This window comes from Hyperoodon ampullatus (assembly GCF_949752795.1).
Source record: "Hyperoodon ampullatus genome assembly, chromosome: 2".
Classification (NCBI taxonomy): Eukaryota; Metazoa; Chordata; class Mammalia; order Artiodactyla; family Ziphiidae; genus Hyperoodon; species Hyperoodon ampullatus.
In genome coordinates this window covers 40,829,074-40,852,381 of record NC_136915.1, presented here as the reverse complement: position 1 = coordinate 40,852,381, position 23,308 = coordinate 40,829,074, and the positions used below count along the sequence as shown (strand labels likewise).

Genomic DNA, 23,308 nt, shown 5'->3' with positions numbered 1-23,308 from the left:
GCTGGCCCCACCCTGGCTACTTGCAAGTTCGTCCTGAAAAACCACTCTCAGCAACCAGCCTTCCTGCTGAGAACTTCCTCTTCCAGAACAATGAGGGGTAAGGAGGGATATTTACCAGTATGTGGCAGAAGATTTGGGTAGGTCACATCCCAAATACAATCACAATTGTTATATTATTTAATTGAATGAGTTGGGTTTTTTTTTTTTCTTACTTGGTAGTCTTACTTTTTTTTTTTCATTGTATTTATTTTTTGGCTGTGTTGGGTCTTCGTTGCTGCACGCGGGCTTTCTCTAGTTCCAGCAGGCGGGGGCTACTCTTCATTGTGGTGTGTGGGCTTCTCACTGCAGTGGCTTCTCTTGTTGTAGAGCACCGGCTCTAGGCGTGTGGGCTTCTGTAGTTGCAGCACGCGGGCTCAGTAGTTGCGGTGTGCGGGCTCTAGGGCACGCAGGCTTCAGTAGTTGTGGTACACGGGTTTTGTTGCTCCACAGCAAGTGGGATCTTCCCGGACCAGGGATTGAACCCGTGTCCCCTGCATTGGCAGATGGATTCTTAACCACTGGGCCATGAGGGAAGTCCCTGAGTTGGCTTTCTCATTCCCATTTTGCAGGTGAAAAGCTGAGGCTCATTGGTGACATTCCATAACTATGGCTTGTTTGGGTTCTGAATCCAGGCCTGACTCACTCTAAAAGCTGTGCTACACCACACGTCCCTTTTCTCCTAGTCCTGTGTGTACAGGGAGAGAGGTGGATGTAAATCCCTTCTACTGGTGGGTAGGAATCTGCTCCATTTTGCTCCTTCCAGTGGGGGCTCTGTGAGAGCACAGAGATGGCTAGACTGGGGACAAGAGCCCTACTGGGTCTGGGTCCTGGTTCCAGAGACCTGTCAGCCGCTTCTCCTGCCCTTCCTCAGCCACCCTTCCTTCCCTGGCCACCTCTGTCCCATTCCTGCCACTGCTCTAGCTCTCAGCCCACGTAGCCTGGTGATGCTACTTTTTTCACATGCTCCTCTCAATTCAAATCCAAATGCAGTTCCATTTAACTGATCCCAGTCACTCACTGAGCACACTCTGGGCCGGGCCTTTTGTCATGGCTGTCCCATTGCACAACTCCAGGGGACACCATTCCCAAGAATGTAACGTCAGCTGTGCCCAGCATCGTGGGAAGCAGTGGCTGTGCTCTCTGCATCGGGCGGAGAGAGGAAAGCAAGGTCTGGTCCTCGAGGAGGGGCTGTGCTGGAGGAGAAAACCACTCTGTCTGCACAGGCCAGGAGAGGCACTCACTTCTTCATGGGGCCTCCTGCCCCAGCCACCAAAGGGCCAAGGCATCTGGACTGCTCCCAGGTCCAGATCACACAATATGGTAGGATGGGGGCTCATGTGGGCAGGCTGGAGGCTTAATTCCAAGAGGAAGGGATTGCTATATAGGAGGGTAAGACTGAGAAAGATGGTGACAGAGACCCGAGGGTGGAGAAAGGAGAGGAAAGAAAAGGAAGGAAGTCAAACACATTCCTTATTAAAAGATCCCTGCCAGACCCCTACCTGGGCAGCCTGGCTTGGACGAAACCTCCAGGGCCTGGCGTCTCGGCCTCAGCTCCCCAGTCTGGTGTGACTCTGGCCTGGTCTCTGACAGCTCAAGTCAAGGATGTGGACCAGCCTGGCTCCTCTCCCAGGTGAGGGGGTGGGGAGGCTCTGAAATCACACGGCAGCCCACTGGGCCCAAGGTTCTGAGGGACAGCACCTGTGCTTGCTAGCTGATGTTGGCCTTGGGAAAGAGATCTTGTTCTGGGTCCAGGGCTCTCCAGGACCCCGGGGGCAGATGTGAAGCCCACAGCTCAGAGTTAGTTGCTGTGGCTTCTATGCCATTGTCCCCACATACCTGGCAAACACATCTCTCAAGACAAGAGGAAGGGTGGGGTTGGCACTGGAAACTTGGGCATGGTCTAGAGCTTGGAAGAAGCCCTTGGCTTTGGGCCACAGCTCAGGCACAGGTGTGACTGGCACACGCACACACAGGCACACACACACGACTAGTATCTTACCTAGGAAGTGCTGTGGGGTAGTGATGATGAACACACAGAACTTTTTTTGTTTGTTTGTTTTTTGCAGTACGCGGGCCTCTCACTGTTGTGGCCTCTCCCATTGTGGAGCACAGGCTCCGGACGCGCAGGCTCAGCGGCCATGGCTCACGGGCCCAGCCGCTCCACGGCATGTGGGATCTTCCCGGACCGGGGCACGAACCCGTGTCCCCTACATTGGCAGGCAGACTCTCAACCACTGTGCCACCAGGGAAGCCCGGGCCACTTTCTGTCTCAGTTTTGGCTGAGGTCGAATGGGTGAGGACAATATAACAGGTACCTTGTACCCTTACCCCAATTCTAAAAGTGAGTCAGGACGCTCAGGGAGCCATGCCACAGAGGCCGTGGCAATGGCTAAGCCCAGGGCCCCTGCTGCCCCAGCTGACCCCGTAGGTATTGAACACTCGCCCTGAAATCTCACTTGCCTGGCTGCTCTCGGCCAGTGACTGAGCCCAGCTGACTCCGTGCATGCCCTTTCCTGCAGGACATGTGGCTCACATAACGGGCATTTTGGCTGGAGGACACTCCTTGGACCAGCCGAAACTTTCTTAGAACCGCACTAGAGCCCCGTGGCAATTGCTTTGCCAAAAGTTGTTGGAGTGACCTGGCGACCCCTCTTCTTCCCCATCTACAGGGTGAGGAGGCGGCTCCTTTCACCCTCTAGTGAAGCCAAGAGAGAAGAGTGTCAGAGGGTCTATGGCAGAATTTTATGTGTGTCCAAGGGCCTGGTGACTTAAGGAAAACAATGGTCTAGGCTGGGGACATCTCAAAAGGGGGAGTGACACCAGCAGAGGGTTAGGCCAAGGTCTGGAGCATGGAAGCTGGACAGCGCCCGTCGGGAGGCTGCACAGAGGGTTCCTGCTCCGGCACACGAGACTAGGGTGTTTAAGGCCCTGGCTGCACTGCCCTTGCCCGTCCTGCTGCTGCTGGGGGGCCACTGACCAAGAGATCATTTCTTGTCTCCCCTCCTCTCCTCTGGCTGCTCTTTGCTGCCTTTCCTGGTGCCCAGGCTGGGGGCCATGTGCTCTCCTTCACAGCACTGACCACACTGGGCTCTTCCTGGCTGTGTCCGCAGCTAGGGCGGCAGTGGCTCTGACGGGTCCCTGTGAGCTAAGACCCCGAGCAGCCTGGGGGCTCCCCGAGGATTCAGGGAAAGGACTGCGGGAGGGTGGTGAGTGCCTGACATTGGCTGTCTTCTCTGCAGACGTCACTTTTATGAGGAACCGGAGCTCAATCAAAGAGCAAACAGCTGAGCCCGAGTGGCAGAAGGCAGCAGTGGCGCAGAGGAAACAGGTGTGGCCCGGGAGCCGGAGAGCTTTGCTTCTGCCACCAGCACGTTGGTGACCCCTAACGCATGGATGCACGTGGCACACATCACTGCGAGCGCCTTTCCTCACCTGTGAAACGAGATGTCTGGAATCGCTTGTAATGACCTTGGAGCGCTAAAGTGCTACAAAGCAAATTATTGACCTGGTCTCCTCTAGCCTTTCGGTTCTAAGAGTCCTGGGGAAAGTGGGATCCAGCTGGAGCTGTGATTGAAAAATGGGAGAAGAGTGAGGGCTCGAGTCCATAGCTTTAGGCCAGGCACCCCTGGACCCGGCCCGGCCCTGGTACGCATGAGGTGTGCTCTCAGCCTGCATGTCCTTGTATGTGGAGTGGGGATAACGAAGTTCACCTCGCAGGGGCATCCTGAGGAGTGTGTGCAAGGCACAGAGCCCTCGGCCGGTGCAGGGCTGCTCTATCACGAGCGCTGTCACTGGCACTGTGCTCTGTGTGGCGAGATGGCTCTGTGGGACTCTGCCCTGGTGTTCACCTAGAGCGCTCAGGCCCCTGGAGATGTCCTTGGTCCTGACAAATTCCAGAGCCCCAAGAGGCCCCAAGTGGGGTCGGGGGGTGGCTTCATGCCTGGCCACTGCCACCCACCTTGCCACGTCCTCCTCAGAAAGCAGAGCCTGCAACCACCCAAGCAAGGCTCTGGAGCGCTCGCCAGCAAGCATCCGGATCTTGCTGGAGAGAGACTAAACAGGCGGCGAGTTCTCTGCTGCCTCACGCGAGAAACAGGCCAAGGAGATTCAGAGGATCCTGGGATTAGCAACTAGAGGCAGAGCCTGGGACCAGGGCTCATGCTCCTTCCACCAGCCCGTCCCCACCCCCGTCATGTCCTTTTCCGGATTCTGGGTTACTTGGTACCCACGGTTGCCTGTCCCTCCCTCCATTATAACTCCTACCAACTATGCTATAATTGCTTGTCTGTTCCCCCTGCTAGTGGGGGACTCCTGGAAAGCAGAGGCTTTATCGGGTTCACTTCTGTCTCTAGCACATGGCACAGGGCCTGGCACACCGTAGATCCTCATTACATTTTCATCAAATAAATGAATGAATGCATATTACATCAGTTTCCTCCTTTCCCATGCAAGCTCTTCATAAACTCAAAAACTCAAAACCATGCCAGTTGTCACTAGCCACACCACATATATCAGCTAGGGTTAAGTTTGGCTGTGATATACATGCAACTCAAAAGTTGCTTAAATAAGAAAGTTTTTTTCACGTTCATGTCTAGAGATACACAAAACAGGACCGACCGGTAAGGCGGTTCATAATTTTTTAAGAGACCTCAACTCCTTTTTTCTTTCTGTTCTACCATCTTCCATCTCATTCTTTAAAATGGAATTCCAGCCATTGCCTCTGTATTCCAACCATTGCCTCTATATTCCAGTGTACATTTCCTGGAAATGGCACACAACACTTCTGCTAATATCCTGTTGCCCAGAACTTAGTCATGTGATCACACCTAGCTACAGGGAAAGACAGGAAATGCTATCACTATTTGGGGTGGCCTATGCCCTGTCAAGATTCTGGTTTTTTTTACTCATTAACAGAGAAGAACAGATGCTGGGGGGGGGGGGCATTAGGAGTCCCAGCCATGCCACACTTTATAGTCTAAATGGCACACCCTTCTCTTACTATCTTCACCCACTAGCCCTGCGTGGTACTTAGGAATAAGAGGCATTATCCCTACTTCACAGTTGAAGAAACAGAAGCTCTGAGAAGTCAGCAAGTTTTCCGAGGCCACGGAGTGAGTTATGGCAGGGCTGAGATGGGCACCCAAGGTTGCCAGCTACAAGGTTAGTCCTCTTTCCTCTTCATCATCTTGCCCCAGGGCTTCTCGGAAATGGTAGAGCTTGGGCTCCTTCCTCACAATTCCCTCAAGAAGCATCCAGCAGACACCTGCTGTGTGTGCAGAAAGCACCGGGTACTCAGAGAGAAACCAGATCCAATCCCTCTTGAGGACCTCATGGTCTGTCTTTACACAAGTCTTAGAATATAGTGTGATGGCTGGAGTGTTGCTAGCACAGACAGCTCTCTGACCCCAGAGCCAGGGAAGCCAATCCTTCAAGCTGTGTGACGTTCCATTTCAGGTTCTTCCAGCCTCCAGTTTTCTGTCTGGAACCAGAGATGGCGTTGGAGAATTCGGGCTGAGTTCAAACCTCAGACAAAGGACATTGGTGTTTATGTTTGATGGGATGTGGTAGCACAGCTAAAAGTGTAGGCTCTGAGATCAGAAAGCGCTACTTCTCTTTTCATGGAAAGCAAGTTACAGTCCTATTTTTCATATGAGAAAACTGAGGCTCAGCGAGTTCCAGTCTCTGTCCAAGGCAAGTGTGTGTCGGAGCGAGACTTGAGCGCAGTCTCCTGATGTCTAAGCTGGACCTCCTCCAGCACAGGGCTTTGGGAGGCTCTCCAGGCCACTCCCACCGCTCCAAACCCTGGCTGGGGCTCACTACCTGCCAGGCTAGACCAGGCCCCCCCACCTGGATTTTATTCTGCAGCTAGAAGCCTGATCACCTGTAAGGAGCTGTCGGCATTGTGTCTCAACAACTGGAGAGAGGGAGTCTCACCAAGGGAGAGATTTGCCCCTTGTAAGGTGTGTAATGTTTGCTCTGTTAGACTCCATTGTGTGAGGCCAAGACTCTGCTCTGGCTGGTCTGTGGCATTCATCCCTCTTCTCCTTTTTCTGCAGGAATTATATCTTGAAGTTTACCCACTTCTGTAGGGCTCCTGGCTCCTCTGTATCCTGATGGCAGCAAATGGGATGGGAAAAAAATTGCCTTTGTATCATGCAGCAAATGGAGGTATATCATATCTCAGTAGCCTCACCGAGCCTGTTAGTATTCAGGAAAACCATCTGGCTTTCTAAGCAGTCACTGACCCCAATTAGGCATTGATCAATAATGATCAATAAATGATCAATCAATCAATCATCAATTAGTTTTTGTTTTTTAAAAATATTTATTTAATTTTGGCTGTGTTGGGTCTTCATTGCTGCACGCAGGCTTTTCTCTAGTTGTGGTGAGCGGGGTCTACTCTTCGTTGTGGTGCACGGGTTTCTCATTGAGGTGGCTTCTCTTGTTGCAGGTTTCAGTAGTTGTGGCTCGCGGGCTCTAGAGCACAGGCTCAGTAGTTGTGGCACACAGGCTTAGTTGCTCCGCGGCACGTGGGATCTTCCCGGACCAGGGCTCGAACACCTGTCCCCTGCACTGGCAGGCGGATTCTTAACCACTGCACCACCAGGGAAGTCCATCAATTAGTTTTAGATTATCAGCATTCACCAAGTTTATACTGTCTATCCAACCCTGTGCTTGGCCTGTGACTGGCAGAAATAAAGGGGAGCCTGGTTGCCTTCCTTTAAGGGAATTCAGCTGAGAGATTAGAGGTGGAAACACAGAAGAGAATGAGGGACTTGAAGTAAGACAGAGGTAGGTGTGAATGACAACACTTCAGCTTATTAACTGTGTGACTGTAGGCAAGTGCTCAGGATACCTGGCTTGCTTGTTGTGAATATTAAAGGAGAGAATAGAAAACACTTTGCTCACTACTGGATCCATGGGAAATGCTCTGTTGGTGGTTAAGTGTCAAAAGCAGGATGAATGCACACAACTATAACTATTTAAATTGAGACAGGAATTCAGAGAAGGGAGATATTCATGTGTGAATTCTCTTTTAAGGCCTAGACTTGTAGAGCAGGTAATTTGGACCCTGGCAGGTCTGGGACTGGGGCCCTGAAAGATCCTACTTTTCAGAATGTGCAGTACACTGGATGGCCACAGGGGGAAGACATAGGACAAATTTTAGCATCTTCCATTTCACCGTCCCTCTGGGCAGAGAATCCAGTAGGTTTCCACACCCATGTTATAATCAGAGCTAAACTTCCACACACAATATCTGTAGATAGATGAGGGATTCACGGGGCTTTTCAATTGAAGTAATATGTCAAAAGTTCTCTGAGACATTCCTGGCACATAGGAGCCATTGTGTCAGAAAAGTCTTTCAATCTTGCTCTGATTTTTTTTTTCACATTCTCTGATCAAGTCTCCCAATATATCTCTGAAATATGCAAATATCTATAGTTTTCTGTATCTCACTGAAACTTTTGGGACACCAACTATCTCACTGAAATATTCTGAAACTCCTTGAAATGCTGACTTTCTATAAATCTCTCAAATTATAGATCTCTGTGTGGATGTCTTTTTTTGACCCTCTCTACCCTTTGACAGCACACATTCTCTCTGAATCTCAGAGACTCTCAGTCCATCTGTCTACAACAGCTTGTTATCATTTTGCAAGTGGATATCAGACAAAGACAGACACGTGCTATCTGTGCTAAACTCCAGGAATTTGCACCTCCTAGTTCCAGGCTGCAACTGTCTTTGTTCTGAAGAAGGTGGAGATCAGAGCCCTTCCCACAGGAAGTTTCAGCTAGAACTGGAGCCAGAGAAAAGAGCCAGGCATTTGGAGTCAGGCAAACCTGGGTTTGATTCTCTATTCCTCATCTTACTGTGTGGCCTTGGCAAATTGCTTTTCCCTCTCCAAGTCTCTCTTTTCTAATCTAGTAAAAATAATCCTGCAGCCTTCGAGACTGTTATGAGGACTAGCAGCTGTATGAGGTAGTCAAGTGTAAAATGCCTGGTGAACGCCCATGACTATCCTGACTTTAAGTAAGATGTGAGTCTGGAGGATGGAGAGATTCATGTGTGTGTTTCATTAGCCCTTGACATGGAAAGGAAGTATTCAGTCTGCTGCATTTAAGAAGTCGCTTTGTGTAAGCCCACGTTATTGCTTCCTTTACAGATTCTGTGGGGATGTGGACTTGCAAGAATTAGTCGTACTTTTCCCCCCACCCAACTTTATTGATGTATAATTGACAAATAAACTTGTACTATATTTAAAGTGTACAGCGCAATGATTTCATATACGTATAAATTGTGAAATTAGTCCCACAATCAAATTAATTAACACATCTATCACCTCACATAGTTACCCTTTTGTTTTGGTGAGAACGCTTAATATCTACTCTCTTAGCAAACTTCAGGTATACAACACAGTATTATTAGCTATAGTCATCATACTTTATGTTAGACTCTCAGAACTCATGCATCTTACAACTGAAAGTGTGTAGCCTTGACAAACCTCTCTCCATTTCCTCCAGCCCCCAGTCTCTGGGAACCGCCATTCTATTCTCTATTTCTATGAGTTCAACTTCTTTTTGGTTCCTCATACAAGTGATAGCATATGGTACTTGTCTTCCTCTGTATGGCTTATTACACTGAACATAATGCCCTTCAAGTTCACCCATGTTGTCACAAATGGTAGGAGTCCCTTCTTTCTTGAAAAACAATATTCCCGTGTGTGTGTGTGTGTGTCTGTGTGTGTGTATCTATATATCACATTTTCTTTACCCATTCATCCACTGGTGGACACTTAGGTTGTTTCCATATCTTGGCTATTGTGAATAATGCTGCAGGGAACACGGGAGTGCAGATATCTTTTTGAGATACTGATTTTGTTTCCTTCAGATATATACCCGAAGTAGGATTGCTAGGTCACATGGGAGCTCTAATTTTAATTTTTTGAGGTACCTCAACACTGTTTTCCATAATGGTTGTACCAATTTACATTCCCACTAACGGTGTATATCCTCAACATCTTCAACAACACCATCTCATGTCTTTTTGATAATAGACATCCCACCAGGTGTAATGTGATATCTCATTGTGGTTTTGATTTGCATTTCTCCAATTAGTGATGTTGAGGATCTTTTCATAAACCTGTCGGCCTTTGTATGTCCTTTTTGGAAAAATGTCTATTCAGTACTTTGCCTATTTTGGGGGGGAGGGGGGAAGGAAATGTCTATTGAGGTCTTTTGCCCATTTTTAAATTGGGTTTTTGTGGGGTTTTTAGGTTTTGGTTTTTTTTGGTTTGTTTTTTGCTATTGGGTTGTAAGGTTTCCTTATGTATTTTGTATATTAACCCTTTAATGGATATAATAGTTTTGATACAATCCTGATTATTTATTTTTGCTTTCATTGCCTGACCTTTTGGCAAGAAGATTCAAAAATTGCCAAGACAAATGTCAAGGAGATTGTCTCTGTTTTCTTCTAAGTTTTACAATTTTAAATCTTTCCTTTAAGGCTTTAACCAATTTTGAATTGATTTGGGAGGGACATGATGTAAGATAAGGGTCCAATTTCACTCTTTTGCATGTGAATATCCAATTTTCCAAACACTGTCTGTTGAAGAGACTATCCTTCCCCCACTTGTGTTCTTGGTGTTTGTCAAAAATTAATTGACTGTATATGTGTGGGTTTACTTCTGGGCTCCCTATTCTGTTCCATTGTTTTGGGTGTCTGTTTTAATGCCAATACCACACTGTTTTCATTACTATAGCTTTGTAGTATGGTTTGAAATCAGGACATGTGATACCTCCAGTTTTGTTCTTCTTGCTCAAGAACAAAACTTTAACTATTTGGGCTCTTTTGTGGTTCCATATGAATTTTAGGATTTTTAAAATTTCTGTGAAAAATGCCATTGAATTTTTATAGCAATTGCATTTCATCTAGGGACTGCTTTGGGTAGTATGGACATTTTAACAATATTAATTCTTCCAATCTATTAACAGGGCATATTTTCCCATTTGTGTCTTCTTCAATTTCTTCTGTCAACGTTTTATAGTTTCCAGTGTACAGATCTTTCACGTCCTTGGTTAAGTTTATTCCTAAGTATTTTATTCTTTTTGACACTATTATAAATGGGATTTTTTCTTAATTAATTTTTTCAGATAGTTCGTTTTTAGTGTAGAGAAATACAATGGATTTTTGTATGTTGACTTTGTAACCTGAAACTCTACAAAATGCATCTATTATTCTAACAATTTTTTGGTGGCGTCTTTAGGGTTTTCCATATATAAGATCATGTTATCTGCAAACAGAGGCATTTTACTTCTTCCTTTCTGATTTGGATGTCTTTTCTTTTTCCTGTCTAGTTGCTCTGGCTAGGACTCCAGTACTATGTTGAGTAGAAGTGGTGACAGTGGACATCCCTGTCTTGTTCCTAATCTTAGAGGAAAAGCTTTGAGCTTTTCACTGTTGAATACTTCTGTTAGCTGTGGGCTAAGTTCAAGGTCTTTATTACGTTAAGGTACAATACATTCCATTATTACCTGATTTTTTGAGTTGCATTTCATTTATATCTAACTTGTTGAGAATTTTTATCACAAAAGTATGTTGAGGTACATTTTTATCTAGACTTGATTTGTTGAGAGGTTTTTTAAAATTTATTTATTTTTTATTTTATTTTTACGGTACGTAGGCCTCTCACTGTTGTGGCCTCTCCTGTTGTGGAGCACAGGCTCCGGACGTGCAGGCTCAGCGGCCATGCTCATGGGCCTAGCCTCTCCACAGCATGTGGGATCTTCCCGGACCAGGGCACGAACCCATGTCCCCTGCATCAGCAGGCAGACTCTCAACCACTGTGCCACCAGGGAAGCCCAAGAGGTTTTCTTTTATCATGAAAGGGTGTTGAATTTAGTCAAATGCTTTTCCTGCACCTATTGAGCTAATCATATATTTTTTATCCTTTATTTTGTTAATGTGATGGATCACTTTTATTAATTTGCATATATTGGATCATCCTTGCATCCCAGGGATAAATCCCACTTGATCGTGGTGTATGATCCTTTTAATGTGCTTTTGAATTTGGTTTGCTAGTATTTTGTTGAGGATTTTTGCATTTATGTTCATCAGGGATATCAGCCTGTAATATTCTGTTATTGTAGTGACCTCATCTGGCTCTGGTATTAGAGTAAAGCCAGCTTTGAAAAATGAGTCTGGAAGTGTCCCTTTCTCTTTGATTTTTGGGAAGAGTTTGAGAAGGATTGGTAGTAATTCTTCTTTAAATATTTGGTAGAATTCACCAGTGAAGTATCTGTTGTAATGTTTCCTCTTTCACTTATGATGCTATTTATTTGAGTCTTCTCTCCCTTTTTCTTAGTTATCCTAGCTAAAGATTTGTCAATTCTGTTATCTTTTCAAAAAGCCAACTCTCAGTTTTGTTGATTTTTCTATTGCATTTCTAGTCTCTATTTCATTTATTTCTGCTCTAATCTTTGTTATTTCCTTCCTTATAATAACTTTGGGCTTATTTTGTTCTTCTTTTTCTAGTTACTTGAGGTATAACATTAGATTCTTTATTTGAGATCTTTTTTTCTTAACATAGGCGTTTATCACTATGAATCACTTACTTTGAATGTGCAATATCAAGAGTTGGACACAAGCTGGGGCAATAGAGCAGATTTCAGCATCTTCCACTGCAGTTTACCTTTAGTGATGAGGAGTAAAGCCTTTGGTGCACTTCATACACTATCTTATGTGTGACCCCATCTGCCTGCAGTGTTTAGCATCGGTGGGGATTGTGTGGGCAGCTGGAAATCTGAGCTGTTGTTTGACAGTATGTCTCTGTATTTAGCATTTAGACTAGTGTGTTCCAATAGAACTTTCAGCTATGATGGAAATATTCCAAACCTGTGCTGTCCAAAATGGTAGCTATTTACCACATAGGGCTATTGAACACTTGAAATGTGACTAGTACAACTGAGGAACAAAAACTTTAACTAAGGGGCTTCCCTGGTGGCATGGTGGTTGAGAGTCCACCTGCCGATGCAGGGGACATGGGTTCGTGCCCCAGTCCGGGAAGATCCCACATGCCACAGAGCGGCTGGGCCCATGAGCCATGGCCACTGAGCCTGCACGTCTGGAGCCTGTGCTCCACAACAGGAGAGGCCACAACAGTGAGAGGCAAGCATACCACACACACAAAAAAAATTTAACTTAATTTAATGTTAATTAATTTGAATATAAATATTTAGCTACATATAGGTAGAGAGTTCTGGATTGGACAGCACAGAATTCCAGACAACTTCAGTTTATCTAGGAATGAATGAACACTCTCCATCCCAGCCTCTTTCTGAGGCTGAGCTAAGATTAATTAGTGAAGTTGTCTCCCAAGGAGCTCACAGTGGAGGAGTGGTGGGAAGTGGGCGAGGAAGCAAAGATGAATTCATAAACACTATAATATAAGCAAGCCTAATTACTACAGTAAGAGATATAAATCATACTGATGGTTGCTTCCACTTTTGAGAGCCTAACCAGGGGCAAAACACATTATAGTGTGATGTAGGTCTCAGGGCATCCCTATGAGATTTTGCAGGTGAGGAAACCAAGGTGCAGAGTGACCAAATGGTTTATTTATGACAATTTAGATGTCAACCTAGATGGATGTCTTACTCTAAAATCTTTGTATAATGCTTATGAGGAACCTAAAAGAGGACTACATCACATCGAGTGAGGATACTATTCAAGCTTTCTAAAGGAGTTTGGGTTTCAGCTATAGCAGGAAGAATAAATAGGGTTTTAGTAGAAAAGGAGAGAAGACAGAGTCCAAGCAAAAGGATAGCATTAATCAGTGAGGCAAGAAATCTTGGGGGCTTTTTCTTCTCATTAACATTGTAATTAACCAAAATTTGGGCTTGGCCTCTCCTTTGTAACAGGTTTGGCTGAGTCCAAGAAGAGGGGATTGGTCCCTGACTAGAGGAGTCTGTGCGTATGAGGTAATTGAGAGGGTGTTGTCCATGGAACAACATCATCTAAAACCACTGGTCTGGGAGGGAGACTAGAGAGCCCCCAACAGGGCTGGAGGGATGTGGAGCCCAGGGTGGAGGGCAGCAGGGGCGGGGGAGAGGGTGTCTCCCTTTGAGGTGGGTAAATTCATGGAGTGCAAGCATACACCCTTGTACACTTAAACATCAAAGGAGACTCCCAGCTTCTTAAAGATGAACTGTGGATACTGGGAGAGAGACACGGGGAATGACGGGAACCATGAGGTTCAAGTCGTGTTAGACTCACTCTTTTGCCTGTATTTTCAACAGATGTAAGAGAATCTATTGATGGAACAATCAAGTTCTTTGGCATCAAATATGTGGTGGAGTCAGCAGACAAAGTTTTTCATGTTGGGATTTCAAAAAGACATTTTCCATAATCTCTTGGAGGCACGATGGTATGTTTGGTGGACTTGTGATAGTTGACGCTACTATGAAAACCTAGAGGCAGGTCTCTAGCGACTTAACCATTCAGCTCTATTCTTGGCCATGTTCCTAACAAATGTACTGCATGATCTAAATAAAGACATTGGCTAAAGGGTTACCCTATTTGGTAAAGAGAACTAAATTGCTTTTCAGAGAATCAAAAGCCAAGAAGTTATTGTCTTCTGTAATTGATTTGACCCTATCAAGATTGTATTTAATTATGAGAGCTATAAAGTGTAGCATTTAGCCTCAGGAAAACCAAGTTGAGAAGGAAAGGAATGTTTGATTTGGTAATGTCAGTCTCAGTCAAACTTTTTTTTTTTTGCAGTACGTGGGCCTCTCACTGTTGTGGCCTCTCCCGTTGCGGAGCACAAGCTCTGGACGCGCAGGCTCAGCAGCCATGGCTCACGGGCCCAGCTGCTCCGCGGTATGTGGGATCTTCCCGGACCGGGGCACAAACCCGTGTCCCCTGCATCAGCAGGCGGACTCTCAACCACTGTGCCACCAGGGAAGCACTCAGTCAAACTTTTTTAGTGCTTGCTGTAGGGATTTTATAGTGAATAAACCACTGCTCTCACTGGTCATACATTCCCCACATCAGAGCCGATAGAATCACTTTTACACTTGCTACTTAAATGGGGACTACAAAATCTATAGTGACTTATGGTGTGAAGTGGAGTCCTGGCTGTGAATAAACCCAGTGGTAGCCTGGCTTTTCTGCTGGAAATATAGAATGTTTCTTTAAAAACTGGTTTAGGATTTTTAAGTTAAAAAAATAAAATGTGATGGGGGTGTGTGGGGGGGAGGTGATTGTCCTGTACTATTTTCCCCCTAAAGGCAGATCGCTGCTTAGAGAAATGAACAGACGATTATGAAAGCCCGGGTTTATTTACCAGGCTCAGTCCCAAGGGGTGTCTCCCCAAAGCAGCAGCAGATGGGCCAAAGACACACGTGGACAGAGGGAAAGACCTAGAGCTGCTTGAGTGTGAGGTCAAGTCCTCACCTCAGCTATGTCCTGCCAAAGGGTGTGTCCTGGCGCAGGCCAGAGGGAGTGTTTTTAAGTGACTTTTAAGTGCTTGCAGTTCCACTGACCTGGCCTTTCCTCCCTCCTCCAATCCGTTCTCCACACTAAAGCCAGAAAGACCTTTTCAAATGTAACTCTGAGCATGTCATGCAACCTACTCTCTGCTTAGAACCTACCAGTGTTTTTCCAGGAATGTCAGCACAGTTCACTGGTGCCTATGTGGTTTACCCTGCAGCTTCATTTGCCCCAAAGCTCCCTCCTTTTCACTCCACTCACTGTAGTCTTTTGTTTCCTGGCAACATGCTATGGCCTTCCACTGTGGGGCCTTTGCACATGCTGCTGCTTTTGTCCAGTGAACTTTCCTGGACACACCCCTTGCTTTGTGCTCTCATAGATTCATATTCTTCCCATAAACTACACAAAGGAGGGGTTGGCCTGATTCTGCTCATCGTATTATCCCTAGCATAATGCCAGACACATAGTCAATAACTAGTTATTGAAAGAATGACTGAACTTTCTTTCTAGAGTGAAAGACTTTCATGCTATCAGATTTCGCTTCTAGGAAAGTATGTCATATTGATCTTCCATTCCCTTTTAATTTCTCAGGGTGAGGTGGGAGGGAAACCTTGAATCATGGCTGGGAAGGCTTAGGCATTGGCAAAGGGCCAAGGAGTAGGTAGGGGAGGTGGGAAGGCTTTTGGAGTGTCATGCAAAGGGGGAGGGAGGACTTTTTCCAGGCTGTCCTAAGGAGCCATCTACTTTGCCAGTGACTATGTTCTCCCCTGCCAGGCTACCCTGGGTCCCAGGAATTCAATCTTAATGAGTAGATGATAAGTGGATAAATACATAGAGCCCTAAAGGAGCTGGGACTCTTCACCAGCAGGATTCTCATATAACCTATGCCTCTTATACCTCACGTGACTTCAAGCCATGATGTAATCTCTGTACATCTCTTTTCAACCCAATTGTGATCCAAAGCAGGATGAGTGGAGCCAGAGGAAACTAAATTTGAGTGTCCGCTCAGCTACTTACCAGCTGTGTGATTTCAAACAATCCTGTTTGAAAACCTGTTTTTGCCACTGTAAAGTGGTGTTAATAATAGTTCCCATTTCACTGGGCAGCAGTGAGTATACATCAAAATAATGTTTCTAAAACACTGAACACCACTCTCGTCTCACTGGTTTGACACACAGAGGTTTATTTCTTGCTTACACTGCAGTACTGTGCCATGAGTAGCGGTGGCGGAAGTGTAAATCTCTGCATCCTTTCTGGAAGACAACTGGACAATATGTATGAAAAGCCTTAAATTACTAGTCCAGTAATTTCACACTTCTAGGAATTATTCCTAGCCAAATAACCAGAAACGCAGATATACCAGTTGATGTACGTGGATATCCTTATAACTTATTGACAACAATGGGCCTGGAAAGACTTAAGTGTTTAACAGTAATGGGGGAGGGCAGGAGGGATGGCAGGGGTGGTTGTAAGGGCTGTGATTCTCCCAACAGCTGACGTTTACTTCCTTGTGAAAGCAGCTTTTTCTGTTACTAGAGTAATTCCCGTGGCCTCTCTCTACCTCCTCACTTACTACTCACCATGCTTCCGTGGTATAAATTTGGGATCAGGAACTGAGATGTGTCTTCCTGAAACTTCTTCCCATCTATCTAAGGAATAGGCAAACCCCAGGAAACATGTGTTCTCAATTGCTTTCAGCCATGAAGCAAGTTTAGCAGTTAAGTCTCAGTCTCAATGGGACCAGGCTATCACTGCCTGTAATTGGGCAGATAAATCAGCCCAATACTGGAATTCATCATTAGGTTGTCCACCCACCCATTCACATATGCTAAGTTTATTTTATACCAATGATTTATAAAGATGACATTTTAATGCACAATCTGCCTTAATCTTTTATTTCTCACTTAGTTTAGTTTTATTTAGGAGAATATAATTATGGTGTTTATCACTTATTCTAAAGGTGTAGTCTCTATATCAATAGTATCAACGTTACCTGGGAACTTCTCGGAAATAGAGATGCTTGGACTCTACCTAGATCTACTGAATCAGAAACTCTGTGGGTGGAGCCTAGTGTTTTGTGTTTTAACAAATTCTCTAGGTGATTCTCATGCATGCTAAAGTCTGTAAGCACTCATTTTTTAGCACACATGCAATACTGGATGAAAATATACCAAAATGTTGCAGATACCGAATCAGGACTGGCTCCTTGCTGCTGGTACATCAATACCCAAGAAGTAGTTGTTGGTAGAAAGGAAAGTTGCTTTTAATCAGAATGCCCGCAATCTGGGGAGATGGTGGACTCAGTGTCCCCCCAAAACCACCCCCGAAGATCCTGCTCGCCCATGAAAGTTTTTAAAGGGAAAAAGGGAAGTAATCTCAGTTCATTATTGAGATAGGGGGTCAGTGTAGTCTCCATCCCCCACTGTGTGCAGGTTTGTTGATATCTTGTACTTTTTCTTTAGATGCTGTCTTGTTCATACAGTTTGTTCACCAGGTTACTGAATGGGAAGCTAGGGAAGAGATCTGGTCATCTGTTAATTACTTATTCTTCATTTCTACTTCTTTGATCTACAGAAAGAACCAACAGATTAGACAAGGTATTGTGTGATCAAAAGATGTGAAAGGTGTGCTAGGGCTGGAGATGGGGGTGCCTGGTTTAAGGTTAGTGACAAGACAAAGGCCTCCCGTAGGGAGCTCCTTCTTGCAAAAAGCTCTTTCCTGCCAAAAGCTACTTACATTACTAGTAATTTTCTTTGAGAGGTGGGGCTGCAGATGTGTGTGTTTCGGTATAAGTTAATTTTAAAATAAATTATTTTAATTTTCAGATATCTTTGTGGATTTCTTGGCTTACATCCCATCAATAAATCTCATAGGGTGGAGCAGCAATTCTTGATGTCATTCAATGAATTATCAGCTTTTAATTTATCAAAAGTAGGCAAGGTTACAGATATTTGTAGTTTATGAGAGTAGATAAATTTTTCCACTTAAGAATTTTAATTTTTAAATAATTACATATTCACAGGAAATTGCAAAGATAGAATCAAAAGCAATTGATTTCTGTATATTAACCATGTATCCTACAACCTTGCTATAACTGCTTATCAGTTCCATGAGTTTTTTGTTCTGTTTTATTTTTGCAATTCCTTGGGATTTTCTTTATTGAGAATCTTTTCATACGCGAACAACATATCGTGTTTTACTATAGCTTCTGGCCAATGTTCAAAAACAAAATTCTCTAAGCTTTCCCCAAGTCAATATTTTCGCCTTTATCCTTTGTATCTTTCCCACTCATACCTCAGGAATGGGCTCTGGTAATTGTCAAGGAAATTCTAATGTAACATAGAGACAGGTAAACATCCCCAAGGGAAAGAAAAAACTAGTGGGAAGTGGAAAAATTCCTATTCTGAGCCAACTGATTATCAACTAATTTATCTTTCCCCACCCCTGAAAAATGGGGGTAATCAGTAGAATCATTCCCGTGTTTATAATCAAGGTATAATTTAATACTACAGTGAAACAAGTAGACAAAAAAATGTGCAGTTCAATGAATTTTGAAAAATGCATATGCCTGTTACTTGTGTCCTATAACACATTTCCATTATCCTAGAGAGTTCTCTTACCCCTTCTAGGCAACCCCTCACTCCTCCAGTGACTACCACTCTACCATTTTACAACATAGATCAGCTTTGCCTGTTCTAGAAGTTCATACACATGGAATCATACTGTACATATTTTCTGGTGTCTTGCCTCTTTTATTCAGCATAATATTTTGACATTCACCCACATTGCTGCAAGTATCATTAGTTTTTCTTTGTTGCTGCTGAGTAGTATTCCATCGTCAGAATACACCACACTTGTTTGTTGATGGGCACCTGGACTATTCCTAGTTTTTGTCTATTACGAATAAGATTACTGTTGGTTTGCGTTCTGCAGGCCTGCAAGGTCTGTACTTGCCCAGCTTCAAGACTGAAGAAAGAGCCTGGAGTCAGCAACAGACACATCAGTGGTTTAATGGATGGGGGAGCTTACACGTCTGAAGCAAGGTCCTGGAGCCACACCCCACCATGCGCTATGGATGGCAGGGCAGGACATGGTGGCAGTCTTCACTCCCGGGGGGCAGGGGGAGATTACCAGTTATAGGAGGAATTGATATCAGGTGGGCTCATTGGTTACCAGGGAAACCAGCAGAGGGGCATGCCCCTAACCACCCCTTTGATAAGCATAGTGGAGAGTTCTTATCTAAAGCTAGAACAATCATTAGCTGGGGCCTGGGCAAGTATGTAAGAAATTCAGTCATGTGAGCAGCGTGTAGGTGAGGCAGGACCTGATGGAGCAGGGGATGTACAGAGAGCAAGAGCACAGCCATCGAGTGGCCTGACCATACAACTATGAACATTCTTTTTTTTTTTTTTTTTTTTTACGGGCCTCTCACTGTTGTGGCCTCTCCCCTTGCGGAGCACAGGCTCTGGACGCGCAGGCCCAGTGGCCATGGCTCATGGGCCCAGCCGCTCCACGGCATGTGGGATCTTCCCCTACCGGGGCATGAACCCATGTCCCGTGCATTGGCAGGCGGACTCTCAACCACTGCACCACCAGGGAAGCCCACTATGAACATTCTTATACAAAGAGATTTGTGGATATGTTTTCATTTCTCTTCGATTAATGCCTGAGAGTAGAATTTTGGGGCCATTGGGTAGATGTATACTTTATAAGAAACTGCAAATCTTAGACACAACAGCCGTGTATGAGAGTTCCAGTTATCACATCCTTGGCAACATATCGTGTTGTCAGTGTTTTCATTTTAGCTATTTCAGTGACTCTGAGGTGAAATCTTTTTTTTTTTTTTTTTTTTTGCGGGCCTCTCACTGTTGTGGCCTCTCCCGTTGCGGAGCACAGGCTCTGGACGCGCAAGCTCAGCGGCCATGGCTCACAGGCCCAGCCACTCCGCGGCATGTGGGATCTTCCCGGACCGGGGCACGAACCCGCGTCCCCTGCATCGGCAGGCGGACTCTCAACCACTGCGCCACCAGGAAAGCCCTGTTTGTAGATTTTTTGATGATGGTCATCCTGACCGATGTGAGGTGATACCTCATTGTGGTATCAGATCCAGTTAATTGTTAGGAAAAATTAATTATCTCTAATCAGCAAGTCTTCTTTATCATGTACCCAGATTTGTGTTAGGTTCCAGGGAGAAGAAACAAATAAAGAAGACCTAATACTTGCCCTTGAGAACCAATATTCATATTTAGGAGACATGATTTACGTACCACTTATACTGTGAGGAAGTGGTCTAAGCTGCAGATCCATACTGGAATCCATGTGAGTTATCAGTGAAGTAAGGTGTCAGACAAGGAAGGATGGGATGGGCTAGTGGAAGCTTGACAGGTGATGAAAATTCACATTTGTAAAGGGATCTATGCAGAGAAGAAATAAAGATAACGTATTTAGAGATAGGTAAAAGAAAGCCTGAGACAACAAATGGAATATAAGATTTTAATGTTTCTAACAAAAGCTGCTTATTAAATGACAGAACTCTTAGTGATGCACATTTAGGTGGTATCCAGCCTTTGGCTAATAAAATAATGCTGCCACCAATCCTTGCACACATGTTTTGAGCATGCCTGTGAGTACGTAGGTAGGAAACATTCCAGTGAGTAGAACTGCTGCTCAAAGACTATGTACCATTTTATTATATATTGAAAATATCATTCTGAAATAGTTACTAATCTACATTTCCACCAACAGATGGTATCACTATCTCAGATATTACAGGTATCAGAGTTTTTTATCTTTTCCAAACTTACAGATGAAAAGTAAATTTTCATAGTGATTGTATTTTACCCTTTTTATTAACAAGACTGAGTATCTTTCAGAGAAATTTTGTATTTCTTTTCTCTGGACTACCTGTGTAGGTCTTTACTCCATGTCTCCTTTGCATTGTTGGTTTTTCCCTCACTGTTTTTTTTTTTAATTATGAAAGAATCACCTTTGGGCTTCCCTGGTGGCGCAGTGGTTGAGAGTCCACCTGCCGATGCAGGGGACACGGGTTCGTGCCCCGGTCTGGGAAGATCCCACATGCCGCGGAGCGGCTGGGCCCGTGAGCCATGGCTGCTGAGCCTGCGCGTCCGGAGCCTGTGCTTTGCAACGGGAGAGGCCACAACAATGAGAGGCCCACATACCGCAAAAAAAAAAAAAAAAAAAAAAAAAAAAGAATCACCTTTTATTTTTTAATTTTTTTTGGCCACACCATGCAGCACATGGTATCTTAGTTCCCTGACCAGGGATTGAATCCACGGCTCCTGCATTTGAGGTGCAGAGTCTTAACAACTGGACTGACAGGCAAGTCCCTCCCTCATTGCTTTTTAAGAACTCTTAAATTTTTAGGAATTTTTATCTCTTATACCTATTCCACATGTTTCTGACTAGTTTATAATTCAGTCTGTTGACATATTAATTATATTTTGAACATCCAGAGGGTTTTTTTGACTTTTTATTTTATTTTGTAAATTATGAAATTTCCCAAGTCCCCCTTTATTTTTTCCTCCTTTTTATCCTCATTGACTTTTTAAATTTTACTACTTTATTTTCTAGAGCAGTTTTAGATTTACAGAAAGAATGTGCAGAAAGTACATAGAGTTTCCATATAACCAACCCCATTCTCCCTTCCTCACCCCGCCACTCCAAAGTTTCCCCTACTACTAACATCTTCCATAGTGTGGTATGTTTATTACAACTGATGAACAAATATTGATAGGTTATTATTGAATAAAGTTTACATTAGTGTTCACTCTTTGTGTTGTAAAGTTCTCTGGGTTTAAACAAATTGTTATATAAATGAGCACAAGTAGCCTCTGTATATTGGCCCTGTGTTACTTATTTCTTTAAATCAGGCTGAGACCCATTAGCTCAAAAGCCTGCCAGTGCCAAACTCAAATTTTTACACATCCAATTGTTTTAGATATATCCCTGATAAGCATACTTTTAGCTATGTAATGCCTGTCTGCTTTGTGTGTCCTGTGAAACTGCACCCAACATCTGCTAGCCATAGGTAAGATAAACTCTGTAGCTACAGAGACCCCAAGCCACTGCTGCCCTGCAGAGCCCTCAACTCTTCACTGTTCTGTGATGTGACATTACTAGACACATAAGCCCTCTCTCCAACCCATCTCCTCCCTGGGAGTTCCCTTGCCCTCCTCCCCTTCTGCATGGTGTTCCCTGTGCCTCCAAATGGTCTCATACTGTGGGGATTGCCACCTGCGAAATCCTGTCAAAGTGCTGCTCAAATAAAGGCTTCTTGTGTGCTACCACCACCTCGTGGTCATATCTTTTTCCTTGATCAGCCCTGAAATCCTCAAATTTACTACATTAATACATGCATAATGCCGTTTCTACCATTTCTGAATCATACAGAACCACTTTACCACTTTAAAAATATCCTATGCTCCACGTATTCCTCCCTCCCTCTTCCTAAACCCCTAGCAACCACTGCTCTTTTCACTGTTTCCATAATTTTGCCTTTTCCAGAATGTCATATAATTGGGATCATACAGTACATAAGCTCTTCAGACTGGCCTCTTTACTTAGCAATATGCATTTAACGTTCCTGCATGGCTCTTCGTGGCTTGATGGCTCATTTCTTTTTATCACTGAACAATATTCCATTGTCTAAATGTACCACAGGACATATTGGTTGCTTCCAGTTTGGGGGCAATTATGAATAAAGATGCTGGGAACATTTATGTTCAGGTTTTTGTGTGGATGTAGTTTTCAACTCATTTGTGTTATACCTAGAAGCCTGATTGCTAGAACATATAGTAAGCACATATTTAGCTTTGTAAGAAACTGCCAAACTGTTTTCCTATGTGGCTGTATCATTTCGCATTCTCACCAGCAATGAATGAGAGTTTCTTTTGCTCCACATCTTTGTCAGCACTTGATGTTGTCAGTGTTTTGAATTTCAGCCATTCTAATAGGTTTTTGGTAATATCTCATTGCTTTAATTTGCAATTCCTAATGACACATTATGTTGAGCTCCTTTTCCTGTGTTTGTTTCCCATCCATATATCTTCTGTGGTGAAGTGTCTGTTCAGATGTTCTATCCATTTTTATGTTGGGTTTTTTTTATTGTTAAGTTCTGAAAGACTTCGTATTTAGTAGTCCCCATCCCCATCCGTGGTTTTGCTTTCTGCAGTGTCAGTTACCCAAGATCAACCATTGTCTGAAAAAATTAAATGGAAAATTCCAGAAATAATTCATGTTTTAAATTGGGAGCCATTCTGAGTAGGTTGATGAACTCTCATGCTGTCCTGCTCTGTCCTGCCCAGAATGTGAATTATTCCTTCATCCAGGGTATCCTACTCCTTAGTTACTTAGTAGACATGTTGGTTATCAGAACGACTGTCACAATATCTCAGTGCTTGTGTTCAAGTAACCCTTATTTTTCTTAATAATGACCCCAAAGAACAAAAGTAGAAATGTTGGCGATTTGGACGTTCCCTTACTGTGGCTAATTTATAAATTAAACTCTATCATAGGTATGTATGTATAGGAGAAAACATAGTATATACAGGGTTCAGTACTATCTGGGGATTCAGGAATCCACTGGGTTCCTGGAATGTATCCCTTGCAGATAAGGAGGGACTACTGTATTTTGGATACAAATCCTTTATCTGATATATCTTTTGCAAATATTTTTTCTCAGCCTGTAACTTATCTTTCCTTTCTCATAACAAAAGCTTTTGCAGATTTAAAAAAGACAAACAAAAAAAAGCTTTTCCAG

General features: G+C 44.2%; 1 protein-coding gene across 1 annotated transcript in view; it reads left to right on the top strand.

Annotated features, from left to right (window-relative positions):
- Nucleotides 1–2,424: 2,424 nt before the first annotated feature.
- LOC307064267 (putative selection and upkeep of intraepithelial T-cells protein 1 homolog) overlaps nucleotides 2,425–23,308 on the top strand; it is a gene marked incomplete at both ends in the record, with an annotated part of 146,249 nt that continues 125,365 nt past the window's right edge. The window contains 2 exon segments of the mRNA XM_079720745.1: nucleotides 2,425–2,467; nucleotides 3,279–3,410. Of these exon segments, the coding sequence (XP_079576871.1) occupies nucleotides 2,425–2,467; nucleotides 3,279–3,410 (175 nt within the window).